The sequence below is a fragment of the Bombyx mandarina genome, chromosome 02 (assembly GCF_030267445.1).
Source record: "Bombyx mandarina strain Sakado chromosome 02, ASM3026744v2".
NCBI classification, from domain to species: Eukaryota; Metazoa; Arthropoda; class Insecta; order Lepidoptera; family Bombycidae; genus Bombyx; species Bombyx mandarina.
The window spans coordinates 687534-709280 of NC_143209.1; the positions used below are offsets into that span (position 1 = coordinate 687534).

Below are 21747 nucleotides of genomic sequence, written 5' to 3' on the forward strand. Positions count from 1 at the left end.
CTAACTACTCAGGAGTCGCTGCATTTGTATAACGGCTATGGCTATTGTTATTTAATCGGTCCTAATGCGGTCATCGTTCTCTTCGAACCCGTCGCTTGCGAGTTTCTCGCCGGATCTTCTCAGTGAGTCGCGTTTCCAATCCGGTTGTAGATTCTGCGAAGCACTGCTCTTGCTAGGGTTCGTGTTAGCAACGTCATCAGGTTTGAGCCCCGCGAGCTCACCTACTAGTTAAGGCTACGCTGATATAGCCTCTCAAGGCTCTCAGCTTAGGTAGGAAAAAAAAGGGTCCTAATCACTATTTTCACATTCAATGACTTTACGATATTTTAGCGTGTTGTAAGAGCCGTGTTTACGGGCAGAATGAAGACCGCGGGATTTTAGGAACAGACAAATATGTCGATCCATTCTCTAGTCCGTTTTAGTTAATACTCGGACTCGTTGACTTGCCCCGATACTAAACCTCACGGTATTGACCTGACACAGATATAGATCCATAGATATCGCAAATTTGTGAAACGATTTTGGAACAAAGGTCTAGTTCCTCCAATTGGAATGCAGGACTGGTTCGCGGGAAAATACCTAGATTGGTGTCTATGATAATATATGGCATGTCGAACATTCCATTTCGCTTCTATGAGGAATTGTTTGATATTGTCCAGGAAATATTTCTATCGCATTATGACCCGTCGTCAGAGTGGCTACTTGGCACCACATCGTTCGACCATGTTGTTACCAAACAGCAGTGTTCTAACACAGCACCACCTGACTTTGGGATTAACTTGGCGCCGATGTGACGAGTAGAGTTACATCATTCTTCATAAGAGTCTGAAGTGGTCGTGGTCTAATGGATAAGACGTCCGGTGCATTCGTATCAAGCGATGCGATTGTGCTGGTGTTCGAATCCTGGCAGGCTGCCGACAATTTCTCTAATGGAATACGTACTTTCTTTTCCCTACCTATTCCAGTGATCTTGAGGGGTCATGCTAGATTCACAGAACGATTAGGTGAGCTCACGGCTCTAACCTGGTGATTTTACTAACAAAATACGTGCTCGTACTAACTCACATTAACGATTTAATTTTCCGATGAAAAAATACTGTCGGATATTAAAACGGAACTCGTAAAATTTGCTTCATTATTTGTTTTTATTTTTTATTGCCCGTGTAGGCAGACGCTTACGTCCCACTTGATGGTCAGTGGTTACCGTCACCCATGGACTTCAGCAATGCCAGGGGCAGAGCCAAGCCACTGCCTACCGTTAAGTGCTCTCCACTAGCCTTGTTTGAAGGATATGTCATAGCGCTTGGATAACATCGTGGAGAGAAGCTCATTCCAAAGCCGGATAGTACGTGGAAAAAAGATCTCTGGAAACGCACTGTGAATGAACGCAGTGGCTCCAGGTAGTATGGATGAACTCTACTCCGGTGGCGGGCGGTGCTGTGGTAAAAACGAGATGATGGTATCATCTCAAATAATTCCTCAGAGCACTTTGTGTTGTAAGTTCGCATGGGTGGGTGCCACTATTCGCATTGTTTTTGCTGCAAAGCAGTCACGTCTTCCGGTTTGAACGGTGATGGTTGTGATGTGTATAAAGTTCGATAACCACTTAATACTTGTGAGCCATTTATCAGTGCAATAAAAACACCTTAAGCACTCTAGGCAGAATTGAGCAAAAATATGATTATTGAGATACTTACCAGCGAGTGGATTTAGCCGCTTACTATTAAATCTTTCTGTCAGATCTCACCACGCTGTTTTATTAGGTAATTTTAACTGTGCGAATAAAAATACTTTTGCGATTTTTGAAATTTTATTTTACATACAAATTCCGTCTTAGCGTTAATCGACACGTACAAAATTGTCATTATCGATATCATTAACATATTTATATACACACGCTGTATCACTCGATAGGCGAATACAACAAATGAAAATTTATATTTAGACTCTGGAACACGATATTTGACAGTTCGGAACTTTCAAACGTCAAATGCAAATCTCAAAGTTACATTCGAATTAAGGCCTTCTTGTATGAAAAAGAACGGATCTATCACACCAGCCCATTGATTGATACCGGAACACACCTTAGACATCGGAAGATACATTCTAGCAGTTAGGTTCGTGGTCAGACAAGAATACCTATATATATTTATATTCCACGTCAATTTGGATTTCGAGTATCTGACAATATATTTCGTGTGAATTATCATTGCTTTAAAGATCGAAAAAACAATTTTATTGCCATGGCGTTACTAGCTCATGGCTATGTCTTCCATCTCTATAGGTGGAAGTGATAGTCTATATTAACCAAATGCTGTATATTTGCTTGCAAGAAGACGACCACGATTTATTGTATCATAACTTAAGGAAGAAAAACGGTTACGACCATTTTACTAGATTCTGTAGAGTTGACATCTCGCGCATCCGGCATTTGCAAAATCACACCTTGAGAATTATTATAAAATTAATATAAACGAAGAGTAAAATGGACATTGATTAAACAAAATGTCATTACACAACGTACGCTAGACTATTTTTAAAAATAAATTGGCAGTGACAATGCTAGATGACAGAATGTTCTAGTTATTTTTAAATTAAAACACATTTTACGTCTAATCTTATTAATTAATTGAGTAGTATTTACGAAATCCTGTATGTTAATTGCGCGTTTTTTACAGTCGGCTTTATGTTTTCCTTGAAAATTTGGCAACAATAAATTTTACGGTATTATAGGTTATGTTAGCACGAGCTTTTGTGTAGCTTTGTTATGTGATGAAACTACCGAGCTTATCTGTCGATGGCCCTAGAAGGTATCAAAAGTTTTTGAAAATTTTTAGGGATCCCAGAAAGTTTGGACTGTCAAGAAATACAATCCACACAGTGTTTTTTTGCTTTTTCCAAACTACAATTTGAAGAAAGTCGACATTAATTAGCATACAGGTTTTCATAGACCCAGTTCTAGGTGCAATTAGAATAACTGGTCTAATTAGCATACAGGTTTTCTAATCATAGACCCAGTTCTGGGTTCAATTAGAATAGCTGGTCTAATATCCTGTAGAGTTGCCTGGGGTACCGGGTTCGGTCGTCGTCTTGAAATCTCTGAGGCTGGATGTAATATGACGCAGGAGTTCTTATACTAACATGCGGTCTGCTCCTCAACTGATAGTTCTTCAGTTCTGATGCCGCAAACTGAGGCTCCTGGTAGTTTCTGAACCGGGAAAATGTGTAGTCTCTCTCCGGGGTCACGACAAAGCCACTTGGTATTCTGTTTAGAGGCAAAGCTGGGGAAAGAGCCTCATTATACCGAATGTCATAGTCGTTCTCCAAGGAGTCGGCCAGATTTTGTTTTATAGATATGTTTTCCGGTAGGAGCGGTGGTTTCCCTGTGGCCGTGTAAGGCTTCGATATTTCGGCCTTAATCTTTGGCTTGGGATCCTCATAGGGCGCAGTGGTTGCTAAGTACGGTTTTATGTAATCTCCCGGTGCCAATGTCGACTCTAATTTGCCCCTGATGGCTTCGTAATTGTCGTTGTACACTCTCAGAACCTTTGTGGCTAGGTGTTTGGCTTTTTGATCTGGTGTCGTCGGTTCCGTTGTGGTTGTGGGCTTCGAAGTCCTCAGTCTGGTCACTTGGGTTGTGGTTTCTCTTTTCTTGTCGTACTCGACGTCCTCCTCGTCGTAATACTCGTATTCTTCTTCTGGAGCTTTTAATTCTTGAGGGAGTACTCTCTCCGTGGTCACGGAAGTTGTATATTTGGTTGTAGTGGTCGTGGGTTTGGCTGTGGTTGTTGTAGTTTTAAGCGTGGTAGTGGGTTCAGGAGTTGTCGTTCTAGAAGTGGTAGGGATAGGAGTGGAAGTAGTAGTCGTAGGTTTAGGGGTGGTGTTTAAAGGAGCTGTCAGATCCCTGCCGGCGACGGGCTGCAACCCTCGCGGCAGGTACGGACTACCACCCCTAGACGGTAAAAAAGGACGTTTGATAACTTTTACCGTAGGTCTAACTTCTTTGACTTTCGTCTCCGTCTCTTCTCTTTCGCGTCTGTCATTCTTACTCTTGTCATCGTAGTCATAATAATAGTCATCGGTGAGCTTAGACCTGGGTCTCTCTTTTTCTCTAGAATTGGATAGTCTCTGAGATTTCCCAGTAGGTTCGTAATAATAATCGTCATCATATTCTTCTGGTCTTTTCGTCTTTCTTGACTTGTTTACAATTTGAGGTCTGGCAGGTTTGAATTTCTCTCTCTCAACTGGTTCCGGTCTAGGACGTTGAACCGTACTGGTCTTTCCGGAAGAAGACGGTCTTCTCGGTTCTTCTTCTTCATAATCATAGTAATCATCGTCAGCAGCCCTCGGAGGTACTTTCGTGGTTGTAACCGTCACATATTCGTATTTTCCTTTTTCACTTAAAGGGACTGGTCTTTTTATTTTGGGTGGGGCCCTCGGCTGGCTGAACAAACCGTGGCCATTGGGCTTAACTAGAGCTTGACCTTCTGGTGCTGTAGGTATTTCTCTTTTCTCTTCGTGAGCTTTTTCATCTTTGTAGGGGCGGTCATCTCTATTTCTGTATGGTCGTTCATCTCTATAGCGTCTGCCTTCGGATTGATATCTATCATCCCGAGTCCTCTCTCTATTTTTCTCTGGAGTTTCGTCTCTAAGTGGCCTAGGTCTGACCTGAGATCTGGGTTCATCTCTAGGTCGAATTTCATCTCTGGGTCTTGTCTCATCTCTTGGCCGAATTTCATCTCTGGGTCTTATCTCATCTCTTGGCCGAATTTCATCACGAGGTCTTGCCTCATCTCTTGGTCGAATTTCATCTCTGGGTCTTATCTCATCTCTTGGCCGAATTTCATCTCTGGGTCTTATCTCATCTCTTGGGCGAATTTCGTCTCTTGGCCTTATTTCATCTCTTGAACTGGTTTCGTCTCTAGACTTGATTATTTCATCTCTTGAATTTCCCTCATTTAGCACTTTGTCTTCAGTAGACCTCGTGTCTTCGTCTACTAAGTCTCTTGGCCTATATTCATCTCTGTTACGGCTTGGCCCATCTCTCTTAGCCCCACGTCTGTCATCTTCTAAGCTGTATCTATCATCGTCTCTTGGTCTATTCCGCCGACTCCCGCCTCGATATGCAGGTCTGCGATCGTCGTCATCATATGGCCTCCTCTTTCCTGGTCTCCTGTCGTAGGGTCTACGGTCTTCAAGATCTTCCTCTATCGTTTCATCTCGAGGGCGCGGGCGCCGGTCGTATCTGGAATAATTGTTTTTTTAATATCCTTAGCAAACTTCGATCAGCACTTATTACAAAACAAACTTAATTCGTGTTGGTCATATGACTGCTTCGCATTAGTTTATAGGGTAGGACAATCAAAATTTTGATTTCATGCACTTTTGGGCTTATCTCTTCGGATAACCACTTTATGCAAAAAAGAATGATTTTAAAAGTCACATATGGTTGGTGATCTGGTCTCAAATTTGATTTATCTGTACCAAGGAAACCCTGAGACTGGTATAAATACGAATAAATAGATAATAATATATACTAATAATATATATATATAATAATAATACATAATAATATATAGATATCAAAAACTCAGATATAGAGCAAACAAATCTGTTCATGAGCTCACAGGGCTCAAACCGGGTGTTGCTAACACTAACCCTAGCAAGAGCAGTACTTCGCAGAATCTACCACCGGATCGGAAAGGCGACCCACTGAGAAGATCCGGCGAGAAACTCACTGGGCTAAAATCGACGGAAGAAGCGATTAGTCGCTTCTTCCGTCAAAGGAAGGTTAAAGGGCTTATTTAGATAAGCCCTTTAATGTCATGTAGGTAGCCGGTGCCCTACGTTGTGCACTGAAGTAATTGTTCTTTTGTCGCTTATATGGGTGGATGAGCTCAGGTTAAGTGTTAAGTGGTTATGGAGCATCTATAACGTAAATACCGCCACCCACCTTAAGACGTGAGTTCTAAGCTTTTAGTTTTAATAGTACAACGGCTGCTCCACCCTTCAAACCGAAACGCATTACTGCTTCACGGCAGAAATAGGCAGGGTGGTGGACCTACCCGTGCGGACTCACAAAACGTCCTACCACTAATAAGTAATTATGTTGATTTCTGTTATTAAGGCCCAGGAATATCTAGTAGATTCTGGTTGGGGAAGACGAATCCGATTGGAACATACATTAACAAACGCAAAGTTAGGCAATCAAGGCGCTTAATAATAGAAGTCGAAATAATTACTTCAGTGCGCCGCGTAGGGCACCGGTGACCTACAGGACAGTGAAAGGGTTATATTCCTTGTTAAAAAAAACACGTGTGGCACTCGGGGACTGCCGCGGTAAAACTATTGCATAGTATTTTTTATCAACTTATGCAGTTATAATTAGACAATAATAATTTAATATTAAAACAATAATAAAATAAGACTACGCTATATTTATAAACATTGACAAAAGCAAAGCATTAACTGTCCCCTTCACACTCATAAGCTAGACCGCGCGCGAGAGAGATGGGCAGACTTTTCATGATGCGCATGCAGTGCGACGTCACGCCGCGCGCTTATTCACAAACACTACACAAGCGCAACGTGTGAATGTGTTGAACGCGAGCTACATGGTAGGCGGAGTGGGGAGTGTTAAGTTTTATTTTCGTTACGGAATTTCTTGATTCGGTCGCCGCACTGAAAGCCCGCGATAAAAGCTATGCAATAGCTTAAAAAAAGGCTGCAAGTTTCCACAGTGAAACTTACCTGTCATCATCGTAATCGTCAGCCGGTCTGTTCTTTTTGACGGGCCTGGCGCCGGGACGTGGTCTGGGTCTTCTTCTGAAAACACGACGAACAGAAGTTTATTTGGAGATGAAACTCGACTTACAAATGACGTCAGTGACGTCAGATATTTTATGACGTCCCTAATTAATTGGTACTAGCGGTCCCCTGGTAGTCGGAATTCGACTATAATTAATTGAATTAATTAAAAGTTTGTACACTATTATGATTCTATCGTCAAAGACTACTTCTATAATCATAGATTTAGCCAAGACTACACATTAGAGATGATATATTAATAGAGACAAACAATATTTAATCTATTTTCCATTTGACCACAGACTATAAGCAATAAAGAAATCTTGACAATAAACAGATAGTATGCATGCGTGTGTGTGTCAAATACATGGTAGTGTGTGTAATGTGTTTATTTAATGATTTAATGTCATTTTTTATGGATAAATTTAAAAAGATATTAGCGTTCTGCACTCCTTCCCTATATTCTCTATAAGTATGGGAAATTTCATACTCCGTCCGCGCAAATTCCGTAAAAAGGGGTACAAAGTTTTTGCTTCACGTATTAATATATAGTGTTACCGAATCCAGGCAACCCCCGACCTAAAACCCAGCCAGCGCTAAAACTATAAAAACGATCCCTCGCTGCGCCTTTGCCTCTTTTTTGTACGTGGCGTTCGTGTGTGCGGTTCTTGTTGAAACATGTTTGGTTCTTGTGTAATTTTAACAGTTTTCGTTAATAGTAAATTGAAATCATTTTGTTAAAAGTATTGTTGTTAATTCAGTGAAATGTAATTAGGCCAGTTCTGTGTTATTTAGTTCTTTTTGTTAACTACCTCACTTCTGGTCGATAATATCAGAATTGGGATAAAACCACGTGCTTTTGAAACGATGACAGGCCGTCGATCTAGAAAATACAAGCGTAATCTTTCTCATCGACGCTGTCATGACCGCTCGAATTCTCGATTTAGGAGTTTGTTGCAATTATTATCGTCGCGATCGTGCTGTGTGTAGGTAGAGCAAGACACCTACGCCGCAGGATGTCTCCTGGCATAGTTCCGTGGAACCGTTGTTTAGAACATAATTATACTCGTGAGATCGTGAGATTAATGACCACTTTACCGGTACCGTCTAATCGCAATACGCTGTCGCACTCTTGTACCGAACGCCACGCGCAGTTATTTTTGCCACCAGCAGCAACGGTTTCTGTCGAAGGGGGTGACGCATGTGCACCTGAGTACCCTGGAACAGCGTCATGCAAATCGGCGGGTGTGTGTAGCAGTGCTGGTCAGCAGATGGACGGCGTGACGAACAGGATTATTGGAGCATTGCAGGTGCTATCTAAACTTTGACAATGGAGGCGCCTTCTGTCTGATTTGTTCACAGACGCAGGGCGTTGTGGCCGACGTGTGAGGTCACTAGCGAGTCGGCGCCGTGCTCCAGCAGGAGAGCGCAGAGCCGTGCAGACTGCACGTGTTGCTCGCGTGCCGCTACCTGCGCGCGCTCATCTGCTTCAGACGTGCATACTGCGCGTACTGCTCGCGTGCCGCTGGCTGCGCGCACTGATCGCGTGCCGCTGGCTGCGCGCACTGCTCGCGTGCCGCTGGCTGCGTGCGCTCATCTACTTCTGGCGCGCATACTGCGCGTACTGCTCGCGTGCCGCTGGCTGCGCGCACTGCTCGCGTAGCGCTGGCTGCGCGCACTGCTCGCGTGCCGCTGGCTGCGCGCGCTCGCCCACTTCTGGCGTGCAGACTGCGCGCACTGCTCGCGTGCCACTACCTGCGCGCGCTCACCTGCTTCAGACGTGCATACTGCGCGCACTGCTCGCGTGCCGCTGCCTGCGCGCGCTCATGTACTTCTGGCGCGCATACTGCGCGCACTGCTCGCGTACCGCTGGCTGCGCGCACTGCTCGCGTGCCACTGGCTGCGCGCACTGCTCGCGTGCCGCTGGCTGCGCGCGCTCATCTACTTCTGGCGCGCATACTGCGCGCACTGCTCGCGTGCCGCTGGCTGCGCGCGCTCATCTACTTCTGGCGCGCATACTGCGCGCACTGCTGGCTGCGCGCACTGCTCGCGTGCCGCTGGCTGCGCGCGCTCGCCCACTTCTGGCGTGCAGACTGCGCGCACTGCTCGCGTGCCACTACCTGCGCGCGCTCACCTGCTTCAGACGTGCATACTGCGCGCACTGCTCGCGTGCCGCTGGCTGCGCGCGCTCATGTACTTCTGGCGCGCATACTGCGCGCACTGCTCGCGTACCGCTGGCTGCGCGCACTGCTCGCGTGCCGCTGGCTGCGCGCACTGCTCGCGTGCCGCTGGCTGCGCGCGCTCATCTACTTCTGGCGCGCATACTGCGCGCACTGCTCGCGTGCCGCTGGCTGCGCGCGCTCATCTACTTCTGGCGCGCATACTGCGCGCACTGCTCGCGTAGCGCTGGCTGCGCGCACTGCTCGCGTGCCGCTGGCTGCGCGCGCTCGCCTGCTTCAGACGTGCATACTGCACGTGTTGCTCGCGTGCCGCTGCATGCGCGCGCTCACCTACTTCTGACGTGCATACTGCACGTGTTGCTCGCATGCCGCCGACTGCACGGTGCTGTACGACTGGCAGTGACGCAGAGGGCGATGTCGCTTAGTCTGCGGCCTGCTGCTGCGGACTACCCAACGGATTGTCTATCAGGACGGTCGAGCGGGACGCCCACCACACGTGGTGCAGCCTCGCATCGTGGGAGCAGACTGGAGCTGGGACGGCTGCCCTGCTTCCACATCATCCTTACGAGTGGACCCCGGTGACATGCAGCCTTTTCTTCGAAATTAATATGTGAAGGTCGAGGTGGGCACTTCGGTGCTTTACTTCCCATTTTTGAGGTTGAGGTGGGCACGACGGTGCTTTACTTCCCATTTTTGAGGTTGAGGTGGGCACGACGGTGCTTTACTTCCCGTTTATTTTTTGAGCAGTATGGTTAGATGCGGATTCGGCCGGATTTTGCGTCCCTACTGTTTAGCTGTGTTGTGTCTGTAATGTTCAGTATCTGTATCGGTGAATATTGCAGACAACAGCGCGCTACTGTTTTAGACGTTTCCTGTACGGGCTAACTCAGTAAAGGAATCGTGCAGGTGTTTCAAATTGCGCAGTTTGGGACAGTTGTGCGATATCCATCCTTCTCACTTCAAATGTTTATTTTTGGCTCGTCCTCGCTGCAGATGTAAGAGTGCACGCTTGCGTCTGTAGTAGGGATTCTAAATTTTAGAAAGTTTTAGAGCATTAAGGTCTGGGTGTAATTTTTTTTTGTTACGTTACAGAGGGTGACCTTGTTGATGCAAGCTCTGACGTAGCTGGAAGAGATATGCTTCTGCTGAGAGATGAAGCGGTCGAGGACGCCTCGCCATCAGGAACGGCCGTGTTACCGAATCCAGGCAACCCCCGACCGAGAGCTAGCGCTAAAACTATAAAAACGATCCCTCGCTGCGCCTTTGCCTCTTTTTTGTACGTGGCGTTCGTGTGTGCGGTTCTTGTTGAAACATGTTTGGTTCTTGTGTAATTTTAACAGTTTTCGTTAATAGTAAATTGAAATCATTTTGTTAAAAGTATTGTTGTTAATTCAGTGAAATGTAATTAGGCCAGTTCTGTGTTATTTAGTTCTTTTTGTTAACTACCTCACTTCTGGTCGATAATAATAGATAACTGAAAATTACTACTCGTCTAACGCGGACTGTAGCTTGGATGGCTCTGATCTCAATTTAAATTAAGGAACGAAATCTAACCTACAGACACAGCCCACTGAGTTTCTCGCCCGATCTTCTCAGTCGCGATTCCGATCCCGTGGTAGATCCTGCGAAGCACTGCTCTTGCTAGGGCTGGTTTTAGCAAATTCTTTCAGGCTGAGCACATGAGCTCACTTATCCATTCGGGCGTAGCTGACAATGCCTCTTAGGCTACAAGCCAATAAGTAGAATAAAACATGAAATACTGACCTGTCGTCATAATCATAGTCGTCTCTGTAATAATAGTCGTCATCATAGTAATCGTATCTGTAGTGGGGGCGGCGGCGGGCGGGGCGAGGCGCGCGGGGCGGGGGCGCGGCCGTGGTCGTCGTGGTGGTTGTGGGCGGGGGAGGGGGCGGGGCTGACGTCGTAGCTTTATACAAAGCTTCGTTTCTGGAATAGAGGAACACGGACTTTTCTTAATTTCTTATTAGAGTGGACGATCTCACAGCCCACCGGGTGTTAAATGGTTACTGGAGCCCATAGACATCTACAACGTAAATTCACCACCCACTCTCGAGACATGAGTTCTTGGGTTTCAGTTTTTACAGTACAACGCCTGCCCCGCTCTTCAAACTGAAACGCATTACTGCTTCACGGCAGAAATAAGCAAGGTGGTACCTACCCATGAGGACTCAATCAACAGACACAGCCCACTGAGTTTCTCGCCCGATCTTCTCAGTCGCATTTCCGATCCGGTGGTAGATTCATTGAAACACGGCTCTTGCTAGTTGTCAAGTTTGAGCCCCGTGAGCTCACCTACTAATTCGGCTAATCTAGAATAACCCCTCGAGGTTATTAATAGATAGGAAAAAAGTGAGGACTCACAAGAGGTTCTAGCACCGGTAAACGCGAATTCATTCATTCATAATTTACAGTTTTGAGGGTAGGACAGGCGTTGTGATCAAGTTTGACCTTGAGACGTCCACTCCTGGCCACAGGTCTTCCCCAAGGTTGGCCACATTAACAAGCAGATCCCCGCGACCTTGAGCAGGTCGTCAGTCGACCTCGTGAGAGGTCTATCCACGCTGCGTTTTCCTATTCCACGAGACCTTTTTGGTCCACCGTCATTACCTGTTAAAATAGTTTGGGGAGTTCTTGCAATCTACTTCGGAGACGAAGTGGCAGATGAACGTCTTCTGATCGAAAGCTGTGTAGTTCGCGCAGAGGAAGTCGTACCGGGTACCAAACAAACAGTGATGGTAGACCTGAAAGCAAGATTCGAAAACAAACAGAAATATTATGTGCAGTAATACCTGAAATGCCTTAGTGATTTAATTAATAAGGACCCTGGAAATTGGAGTCAGTTTGTTGAAGACATTTGGGGTTGCTTAAACGACAAAGGGAAGATCTTCCACCGAGCGGACGATATTTGCTCGGTAGACCGACGGTCCGAATGTTGTTGTTGGGAGCTTGTATATATGCAAGCTTAACTTGAAAATGTCGTAAGCGAGATTCAGGCATCTGTCAATTATCTTGCGTTGTATGATGGCTACCCGCCACATCACTCCCCTTTGAGACCAGAGGTCGTCGTTCAATCTTTGACATAGTTTCTCCGAAAAATAATTCGAATTATACGTATGACATATGATGACCTTGAATTCGAAGTTTTTTTTATTGCTTAGATGGGTGGACGAGCTCACAGCCCACCTAGTGTTAAGTGGTTACTGAAGCCCATAGACACCTACAACGTAAATGCGCCACCCACCTTGAGATATAAGTTCTAAGGTTTCAGTATAGTTACAACGGCTGCCCCACCCTTCAAACCGAAATTCATCACTGCTTCATGGCAGAAATAGGCAGGGCGGTGGTACCTACCCGTGCGGACTCACAAGAGGTCCTACCACCAGTAGAATGTAGTAGACTCATTGAATACCTGGCATTTGTGTGGTACTGACGCGTAAAACCCGTCGTGCAGTCCGTCACACTTGAAGTCCATGGTCTCCGGGGGAGGCACGGCCTCGTAGAACGGATACTCCGAGAGGTTATACCCGTTCAATTCCCGGGGAAGGTTCGGGTCAAGTAAGTAATCTATTTGTGGGATGCCCGATAGTTTCCTGGTCGAGTTCGTTGGTGCTTCGCCACCATCCGCCGTTGTTTCTGTCTGAAATTTGAAAGAAACTGGATTGAATGAAACTGGAATTATTGCTATACTCTTATGGCAAGAGGAGATATGAGTCCTAAGGTCTCGGTATAGTTACAACGGCTGCCCCGCCCTTCAAACCGAAACTGCTTCACGGCATAAATAGGCAGAGTGGTGGTGCCTGCCCGTGCAGACACACAAGGGGTCCTACCACCAGTAATTATACAACATACAGTATAACATACAAAAGTCTTCTTATTTGTCGCCACCTTAACCCACTAGGTAGGGTCGGTACAGCTAATTTTTCTCTTCCATTATTATTTATCAGCTTTCATCTCAAAACTCACTCCTCTCTCTCTCTGATATCATCATTCACACACTCCATCCATGTCTTCTTCGGTCGACCTCTTCCCCGTTTACCTTGCACTACCATTTCCATACACTAGAGTTACTAGAATAGGTAGTATAAAAAAGCAGGACAGAGTCTGCGGCGCTCTCGAGCTGAACATTACCTCTGCTCCATCTTCAGGTCCTGATGGCTCTTCCTCGGGTGCCGCGGTTGTCGTGCTGGTCTTCGAGAAGATCAGGGATGTGGCCTTCAATGCTGCAGTATTTGGTAGCTCTGACGCTAGGATAGCTAGGAGACAAACTGAAACAAAACAAATGTTCATATTGTAAATTAGGCATTGTACGGTTCACAACACATTGCTGGTGTTTTTTGGAACGAAGTTCCTTATGGGACGATGCGGAGGGGTACCCTAACCGGAAAAAAACGTCCGTAATGTAAGATTTTTATTATTTATGTATAGTCTTAGTATGATGGCTATTCAGTGTCTAATGTATAGTCTACGTGATGACGGTTTTTATTATTTCTATGATAGAACATTCTATCAGCCCATAGACGTCCACTGCTGGACATAGGCCTCCCCCCAAGCCTCGCCACAAAGACCGGTCCTGCGCTGCCTGCATCCAGCGGATCCCCGCTAACCTCAATAGGTCGTCGGCCCACCTTATGGGAGGCCTACCCACGCTACGCCTTCCAGTACGCGGTCGCCACTCAAGAACTTTCTGGCCCCAACGGCCAGACGTTCTGCGAGCAATGTGTCCTGCCTACTGCCACTTCAATGTCGCAATCCTTTGGGCTATGTCATGATTGGCAACACACACTGGTCAAAGACTTTCGTCTTGAGATACTGTGGTATTTGTGATGAGAAGATTTTACGTAGCTTTCCGAACGCAGCCCATCCGAGCTGGATTCGACGGTTGACCTCTTTTTCGAAGTTGGACTTACCTAGATATATAGAACATAATTAGGCTTAATTATGATTATTCATATAAATAGCTGTTTCTGTGTATATTATTATTATATATTTTTTATAAATCATTGTGAATAAAATAAAGTTAATAACTTTGTAAAGTAGCCCTTTTTTATCAATAAAAAATTATAATAAAAAATGTATACCCGAATAATTATTTTCTTTATTCCTCGAATAGAACTTAAAATTAATATTTTTATAATAAGGAACTTCGTTCCTATCCGGTGTCCCACGACACCACACATCTTTTTTTTGCCTTTTCTATGCAGACGAGCATACGGCCTACCTTAAGGTAGGTGGTTACCGTCGCTCGTGGACATTATCAATGCCAAGGGCAGAGCCAAGCCGCTGCCCACCACTGAGTACTCTCCGCAAGCATCGTCTGAAGAAGGACATGTCATAGCGCTCAGGAAACACCGTGAAAGGGAGACCATTCCAAAGCCAAAGGTGTGTCGCAGAAAAGATATTTGGAACGCAGTGCTAAGCAGTAAAAGTCACAAGTGGACATCACAACCGCAATGCCGTGCCAATAGGCAATTTTTTCCCTAACATGCAGGTCTTTGGTTATTTGGATGCCGCGTACTTCTGCCGCGACCGCGTCAATGCTCTGATTTGAATTCTGATTCTGGTAATTAGGCTAATTAAATTTATTTTGGTTTTAATTTTGTTATTATTGTCGTTTGTGAAACATGTATTAGGAAGGTATTTCATTAGAATTGCTGATTGCGTGATTCGAACCAAATTTGGCAGGAGTACCCCGGCCTTGTCTTTTAGCCCCGGACAACATCAAAATTCACAGATTGGATGATAGACAAAGCGGTGTAAAATTCACCAATGATATGTTTTCAAACCAATGATAGGTTCTCAATAGCCTACGCGATAATAATTAAAAACCTCCTTCTTGCGTCGTATTCCTCAATGCTGAAGGTCATGACCACTACTGTAGCACTCGCACGATCTTTCTCCATCCGTTTCTGTCTCTGGCCATGTGGAGGGCGCTGTGAACTGTGGAATCAAGGTTGGTGCGAATCTGGTCGGACCAATGAATTGGGTCGCGACCCTGAGGCCTTTTCCTAACCATTCCACCGATCGCGATGGGCTTGTCATATCTGGATCAATGAATTGGGTTGGCCTTTTCACAAGCACACCTCCGGTCGCGATGAGCCTGTCGTATCTGGACCAAGGAATTGGGTTGGCCTTTTTTCAACCACTCCACCGATCGCGATGAGTTTCTCGAGATTAAAAACCTCCGTTCTTGTTCAAATTTGAATCCGTTCGTATGTTATTGCGGTGAGGCAACACAAACACGAACCGTTTAGGATAAAGCCATTGGCTTGAAGATGTTGCAACCGATAATTTTATTGATTTTCCTCTTAACGCCAACGTGTTGTAATACCCAAGGAGGCCTTCTTCGAAATATTTACGCAAAGCTCGTTCAGAGGCGCTTTTTACATGAGTCGTCATTTATACATTTAAAGACCTCTAAACTCGAAGTACATGATGCGAAAGGTAATGGTCGAAATCAATCTGTGGGTTTTTTTTTTATTGCTAAAAGGGTGGACGCTTTAGGACGAGGATGGGTTAGGAAATAGTGATAATGGAAGACCGTAGCAAACCGTCATACATGTAGGTATAGTTCCGGTCGAGAAGCAAGAAGAAGTGACAGATGTCAAGTCGGAAAAGCACCGTCAAATCGCGACCAGTGTTGCCGTGGTAAAAACACAAAAACCCTGGTGGTAGGACCTCTTGTGATTCAGCACGGGTAGGTACCACCACCCTGCCTGTTTCTGCCGTGAAGCAGTAATGCGTTTCGGTTTGAAGGGCGGAGCAGCCATTGTAACTATACTGAGACCTTACAACTGATATCTCAAAATGGGTGGCGCATTTACGTTGTAGATGTCTATGGGCTCCAGTAACCACTTAACACCAGGTGGGCTGTGAGCTCGGCCACCCATCTAAGCAATAAAAAAATAAAAAAAGCAGCTGCAACAGGTAGGCAGCGGGTCGATGACATGTCCTTCTTCAACCGAGGCTTGTGGAGAGTATTAAGCGGTAGGCAGCGGCTGGCTCTGCCCCTGACATTGCTGAAGTCCATGGGCGACGGTAACCACTTACCATTACATGGGCCGTATGATCGTCTGCCTACACGGGCAATAAAAAAGGACTGCAATAAAACAACTGCAAACTTACATTGAACTTAAAATTTACGTTCACTTGTAGTTATGTTAACTAAAGCTGCTTATAGCGACCGCAAAATAATGTGAAGGCGTCTTCTTAAAATAGACCAACTCGTGAAAAGTCAAGGACGCGATCAAAATTCATTATTCCGCTTCCATTATCCAACAAAATAAGTTCATATTATGTTGAATGTGAAAATATCGAGTTGTTTAGCTTGTCCTTTGAGAAATGCCAGTACGGATTATTATTTTTATTGCTTAGATGGGTGTACGAGCTGTCGGCCCACCTGATCTTATGTGGTTACTGGAGCCCATAGACATGTACAACGTAAATGCTGTCACCCACCCTAAGGTCTCAGTATAGTTACAACGGTTGCCCCGCCCTTCAAACCGAAACGCATTACTGCTTCACGGCAGAAATAGGCAAGATGGTGGTACCTACCAGTGCGGACTCACAAGAGGTCCTACCACCTGCCCTGGTAAAATTAGAAAGGCCTCCGGGGCACCAGTAAACTCTCAAACATCAGCGCTGTTAACTTGTATCTACTTTGAACAGCATTAGCTGAGCCACCACCTTTGGCCTTTCTTAATACGCTTTTATTAGCTTCAGACGTATGTATGTTAGTATGTAACGGAATCTTTGAACATGATTTTGACCCCCTTCAAAACGTCTGATTAACTCGAAATTTGGTATACTTATTAAGGACCGAGGACAAATCAATATTAAAATAAAATAATTGAAAAAATTTAAAATCAACTAAAAAAATGAAAAATTAATAATAGTTTAAAAAAACGAACAAAATACGCTTTTAATTAAAATAAATTTGAATTAAAAATAGTGTAAGGAAACATGATTTTATTGCAAAAAAAAAGCGTGGGGTGCATGGTATCAGTAGTTATAAATGTTTTATGAACAGATATGAGTAGAAGGGTTATTTTGATCATATCCTGCCAGCTCCTTTTGCCTTTTTCTTGTCTTCTATTTATCTAAATGTATTTATCTGGATTTGTGTGAAAGGCAATAAATGATTTTCTATTTATTATTTACTAGCGACCCGCCCTCGCTTCGCTTCGGAAACATTAAAACACACATGAAACCAAAAAAAAAAAAAACATTTAAAAAAGTAGCCTATGTTCATCAGGGACAATGTCGGCTTCTAATGGAAAAAGAATTTTTCAAATCGGTCCAGTAGTTTCGGAGCCTATTCGAAACAAACAAACAAACAAATCTTTCCTCTTTATAATATTAGTATAGACTAGCGGCCCGCTCCGGCTCCGCTCGGGTCAACAAAGATTTCTATGATATTTTACGTTGTTTTATTTTTGAAATAAAATAACACTTATTGCGGCGTAACTATAATAGTTAGACATATGCTGTCGCGACACTTTTTGTAAATAATAATGTGTTCTACAAAGTCGTGGTACATTATTTTATTCTATCATCAATAGTTTTCGCAGGGCACGCGATGTAAAGAATATTTTAGGTATTTTTTTTAAACCTTGGGTTACATTATGGGAGTTTTAGTAAGGATTCCTAATTCTTTCAAAAAAGATTATAGCCTATGTCACTCGGGAGTAGTGTAGCTTCCAAACAGTGAAACAATTTTTCAAATTCGTTCAGTAGTTTCGGAGCCTATTCAATACAAACAAACAAACAAATCTTTCCTATTTATAATTACTAGAGGTCCCGCAGTAGTCGAAATTCGACTATAATTAATTGGAATTGTAAGTTTGCACACTATTATGATTGTAATTTATACTTCTATAATCACAAATATCGCCAAGGCTACACTATAAAAAATATTAATAAAGACAAATAATATTAAATTTTAATCTATTCTCAATTTGACCACAGACGTCGAGAACAAAAGTTTGACAATAAATAGTATGCACGCGTGTGTGCGTCAAATACATGGTATGTAGTTTGTGTAATGTTTTCTTTATTGATTTAATATATCTTTTATGCATTATTTAAAAAAAATATTAGCATTGTGCACTTCTTCTCTATATTCTCTATAAGTGTGGAAAATTTCATACGCCTCCGTCCGCGCAATTTTCGTAAAAAGGGATACAAAGTTTTTGCTTCATGTATTAATATATAGATAATATTAGTATAGATTATTATTAAAGATAAAAAAGAAATTCTGAGTGTCCTATCTCCGTTGTCCTTTGGCTAACCTTGAGCCTTCCGTCTAAAAATACACCAAATTTTACCGTTTGATGGAAACATTAAGCTATGACGTAAGATGTGAAAGATCTACTGTCACGGGTGACGTAATCGACATAATTCCAAGTGTCTTTTGCATTGCATTACGTGCGTGATGAGTTCACGGTCCATATTGCCGTCTTGAGAGGTGAAGGCATTCACGCTATGATGTCTGTGGGCTTGGGTAGCCACTTATCATCAGATAGTGACCTCGTGTAGTCGTGGCCTAAAGGATAAGACGTCCGGTGCATTCGTGTTGAGCGATGCACCGGTGTTCGAATCCCGCAGGCGGGTACCAATTTTTCTAATGGAATACGTACTCAACTAATGTTCACGATTGACTGCCACGGTGAAGGAATAACATTGTGTTATAAAAATCAAACCCGCAAAATTATAAATTGCGTAATTAGTGGTGTAAAGCCTCTTTTGAGTCCGCACGGGTAGGTACCACCGCCCTGCCTATTTCTGCCGTAAAGCAGTAATGCGTTTCGGTTTGAAGGGTGGGGCAGCCGTTGTAACTATACTGAGACCTTAGAACTTATATCTCAAGGTGGGTGGCGCATTTACGTTGTAGATGTCTATGGGTTTCAGTAACCACTTAACAGCAGGTGGGTTGTGAGCTCGTCCACCCATCTAAGCAATAAAAAATAATACAATGATTACATTTAAGGTAATTGTTAGAAATAATGAAACTGAATAGAAACTGCTAAATAAAATCTGATAATCGTAACATTTTTCGTTTCCAAATGATTCTTTCCACCTGATGGTTGTCTGGAAGAGATCGCTCTTAGTGACCGACAATTGTATTTTTTTGTATTTAGTGAAAGTTTCGCATTGTTTTTTTTTTTTGGTGTACAATAAATAATACTCTCTCTCTCTCTCTTATTCTTGATGTCGAACTAAACGTCACAACGCGTGACGTCATATGTGTTTAATAAATTTTTTTAATTAACAACACTCCACGTTAACTGGTCCCGTGATAAGTTCGTAAAGAACTTGTGTTACAGGTACCAGATAACGGAAATAAATATAAGATTTTTATTATAAACATACGTTATATTATATTTAATATACATCCATAACCCGGGAAAATACATTTTATATTTATCACACAAATATCTTCCCTTGGCGGGATTCGAACCCGCGACCCCGTTGCGTAGTGACCATGTCACTTACCAATACACCAGACGGCCGTTGAACATTACTGCACGATCTGTGGTTGGCTCGTTCAAACAAAACTTGTTTGATTCCCTACATACGTTAATTATATATTTAATTCAATATGTCCGAGAATAAACAACTTTTAAATTTATTCAAAATAACATTATGACAAAGTTCTCGAAACTTCTTAACCTTGGCATTATGATTTAATATTGAAATTAAATAAGGTTTTATTTAATTTTAATGAAATAATAATTTGCAAAAATTTTAAGGTGAAACATTTAACTATTATTTATTCACTCTCACGGTTCGTATTTTTCTTGAATTTAGGACATAGAACTCACGTAAAGCTTGTTGTAAGTAAGTATTGTTGTATACATGAGCCCACCGTTGTAGACCAAGGGCAACTCAGATGAAATCCACAGGTCTCTTCGTCACTACAGTCCCTCAGCATTTAATGATGCATCTTCGATCAATCCAAGCAAATGGTGCGCGCGAAAGAAGTTAAACTTCTTAAATCGAATTTCTCTTGTAATAGGGAATGATGTGTATAAGAGAAACGACCAAGCTCGCTTTGTCCATTCCCTCTCTCTACGGTCGAGTGGCTCGCGAGATGCTCTATTTTCTCACTCCCGCTCTTCCTAAATTGTATCTTTTCTCTCTAGCCGTAACGAATCTGTCGCGAGTTAAATTTTACTCATAACGCGCATAAAGAAGTTTCACTTCTTAAATGCTACCAACTTAGTTCCGTTATTTTTTTACTTTATTGCCTTTGCTGATATACCGGTATAGTATCCACCTGGTAGTGAGTGGTCTTCCATGAACCTCAGCAATGCAAGGCGCACAGCCAAGCCGGTGCTTTTCGACTAACCTACTAGTATTCAGGTTCATAAGTGACTTACCGAAGATGGTGAATCCCAGCCATCTGTGGCGAGACCTCTTCATGGTTCCAGCTTATCCTGGAGACAACAGAAATTCGATTAAAAATCACGTTACTAATACAAGTTGGGTTCAAGTGAGAAAGCCAATATTATCCTAATCTATACTAATATATAAATCTACAGTGTTCCATTCTCTTGTAACTGTATCTTTTATTGAAATCTTAACTAGCTCCAATACAACCGCTGATCTTGAAATATTACGCACGTATCAACGATCGATGACTACCCACTGTTCTGACCAGGATCGAGATGTCATTCTAACTTTTGGTTTGGCCTAAAAATCTCTGCTTCGTAACTTTTGCAATCCTTCAGGTCTAACATTAGGAGTAGGCTTAGGGACCCCAGTAACCTTACTCGTCCAACTCGGCAAAGAGTTCGACGTGCAACCTAACCTAGCCATCAGCCCGCTGAGTTTCTCGCCGGATCTTCTCAGCGGGTCGTGATTCCGTTCCGGGAGTAGATTCATTCGTGAAGCAGCTGCTCTTGACTTGTTAGATTTCCTTTGGAGACAAATGTTCACGATTGACTTCCACGGTGAAGGAATAACATCGTGTAATAAAAAAACCAAACCCGCAAAAATTCTAATTTGCGTAATCACTGGTGGTAGGACCTCTTGGGAGTGTCCGCACGGGTAGGTACCACCACCCCGCCTATTTCCGCCGTGAAGCAGTAATGCGTTTCGGTTCGAAGGGTGGGGTAGCCGTTGTAACTATACTGAGACCTTAGAACTTGTATCTCGAGGTGGGTGGCGCATTTACGTTGTAGATGTCTATGCTCCAGTAACCACTTAACACCAGGTGAGCTGTGAGCTCGTCCATCCATCTAAGCAATAAAAAATAAAAAATAAAAAACGCTCAAGTAGCCATTAGCAAATCCCACCCCTCCTGGCTGAGCCTATTCTCGATTACCTGTTCTGGTGAAACTGGAAAGGCCTCCGGGCCACCAGTAATCATTCATTAAAAAAAAACTTTTATATTGACTCTTCAAGCGACTCACAAAGTTCATGTATTATATGTCGGTATGATTGAATGCAAATATTCTAATTTGAAGAAGTCATTCACTCGCACTTGTGTCCTTGCGACGACTGTGATGTTGGTAAATAGATGGCGCTGGTATTTCGGATACAACCAAGAAATATCAGAAGACTCATATATGAAGCGGTTCTTTATTTATTTTTTATTGCTTAGATGTGTGGACGAGCTCACAGCCCACCTGGTGTTAAGTGCCTACTGGAGCCCTTAGACATCTACAACGCAAATGCGCCACCCACCTTGAGATATAAGTTCTAAGGTCTCATTATAGTTACAACGGCTGCCCCACCC

The 21747-nt window shown here is 43.6% G+C and overlaps 1 protein-coding gene across 3 annotated transcripts in view; it reads right to left on the minus strand.

Annotated features, from left to right (window-relative positions):
* Positions 1-1791: 1791 nt before the first annotated feature.
* LOC114252497 (uncharacterized) overlaps positions 1792-21747 on the minus strand; it is a 79322-nt gene continuing 59366 nt past the window's right edge. For all 3 annotated transcript variants that reach the window (XM_028186969.2, XM_028186970.2, XM_089732781.1), the window contains 7 exons: positions 20387-20443; positions 13137-13273; positions 12418-12645; positions 11616-11749; positions 10752-10934; positions 6751-6825; positions 1792-5245 (listed from right to left, as the gene is read on the minus strand). In XM_028186969.2, the coding sequence (XP_028042770.2) occupies positions 3031-5245; positions 6751-6825; positions 10752-10934; positions 11616-11749; positions 12418-12645; positions 13137-13273; positions 20387-20429 (3015 nt within the window). In that variant the 5' untranslated portion in view covers positions 20430-20443 and the 3' untranslated portion in view covers positions 1792-3030. The remainder of the gene's footprint in view (positions 5246-6750; positions 6826-10751; positions 10935-11615; positions 11750-12417; positions 12646-13136; positions 13274-20386; positions 20444-21747) is intronic.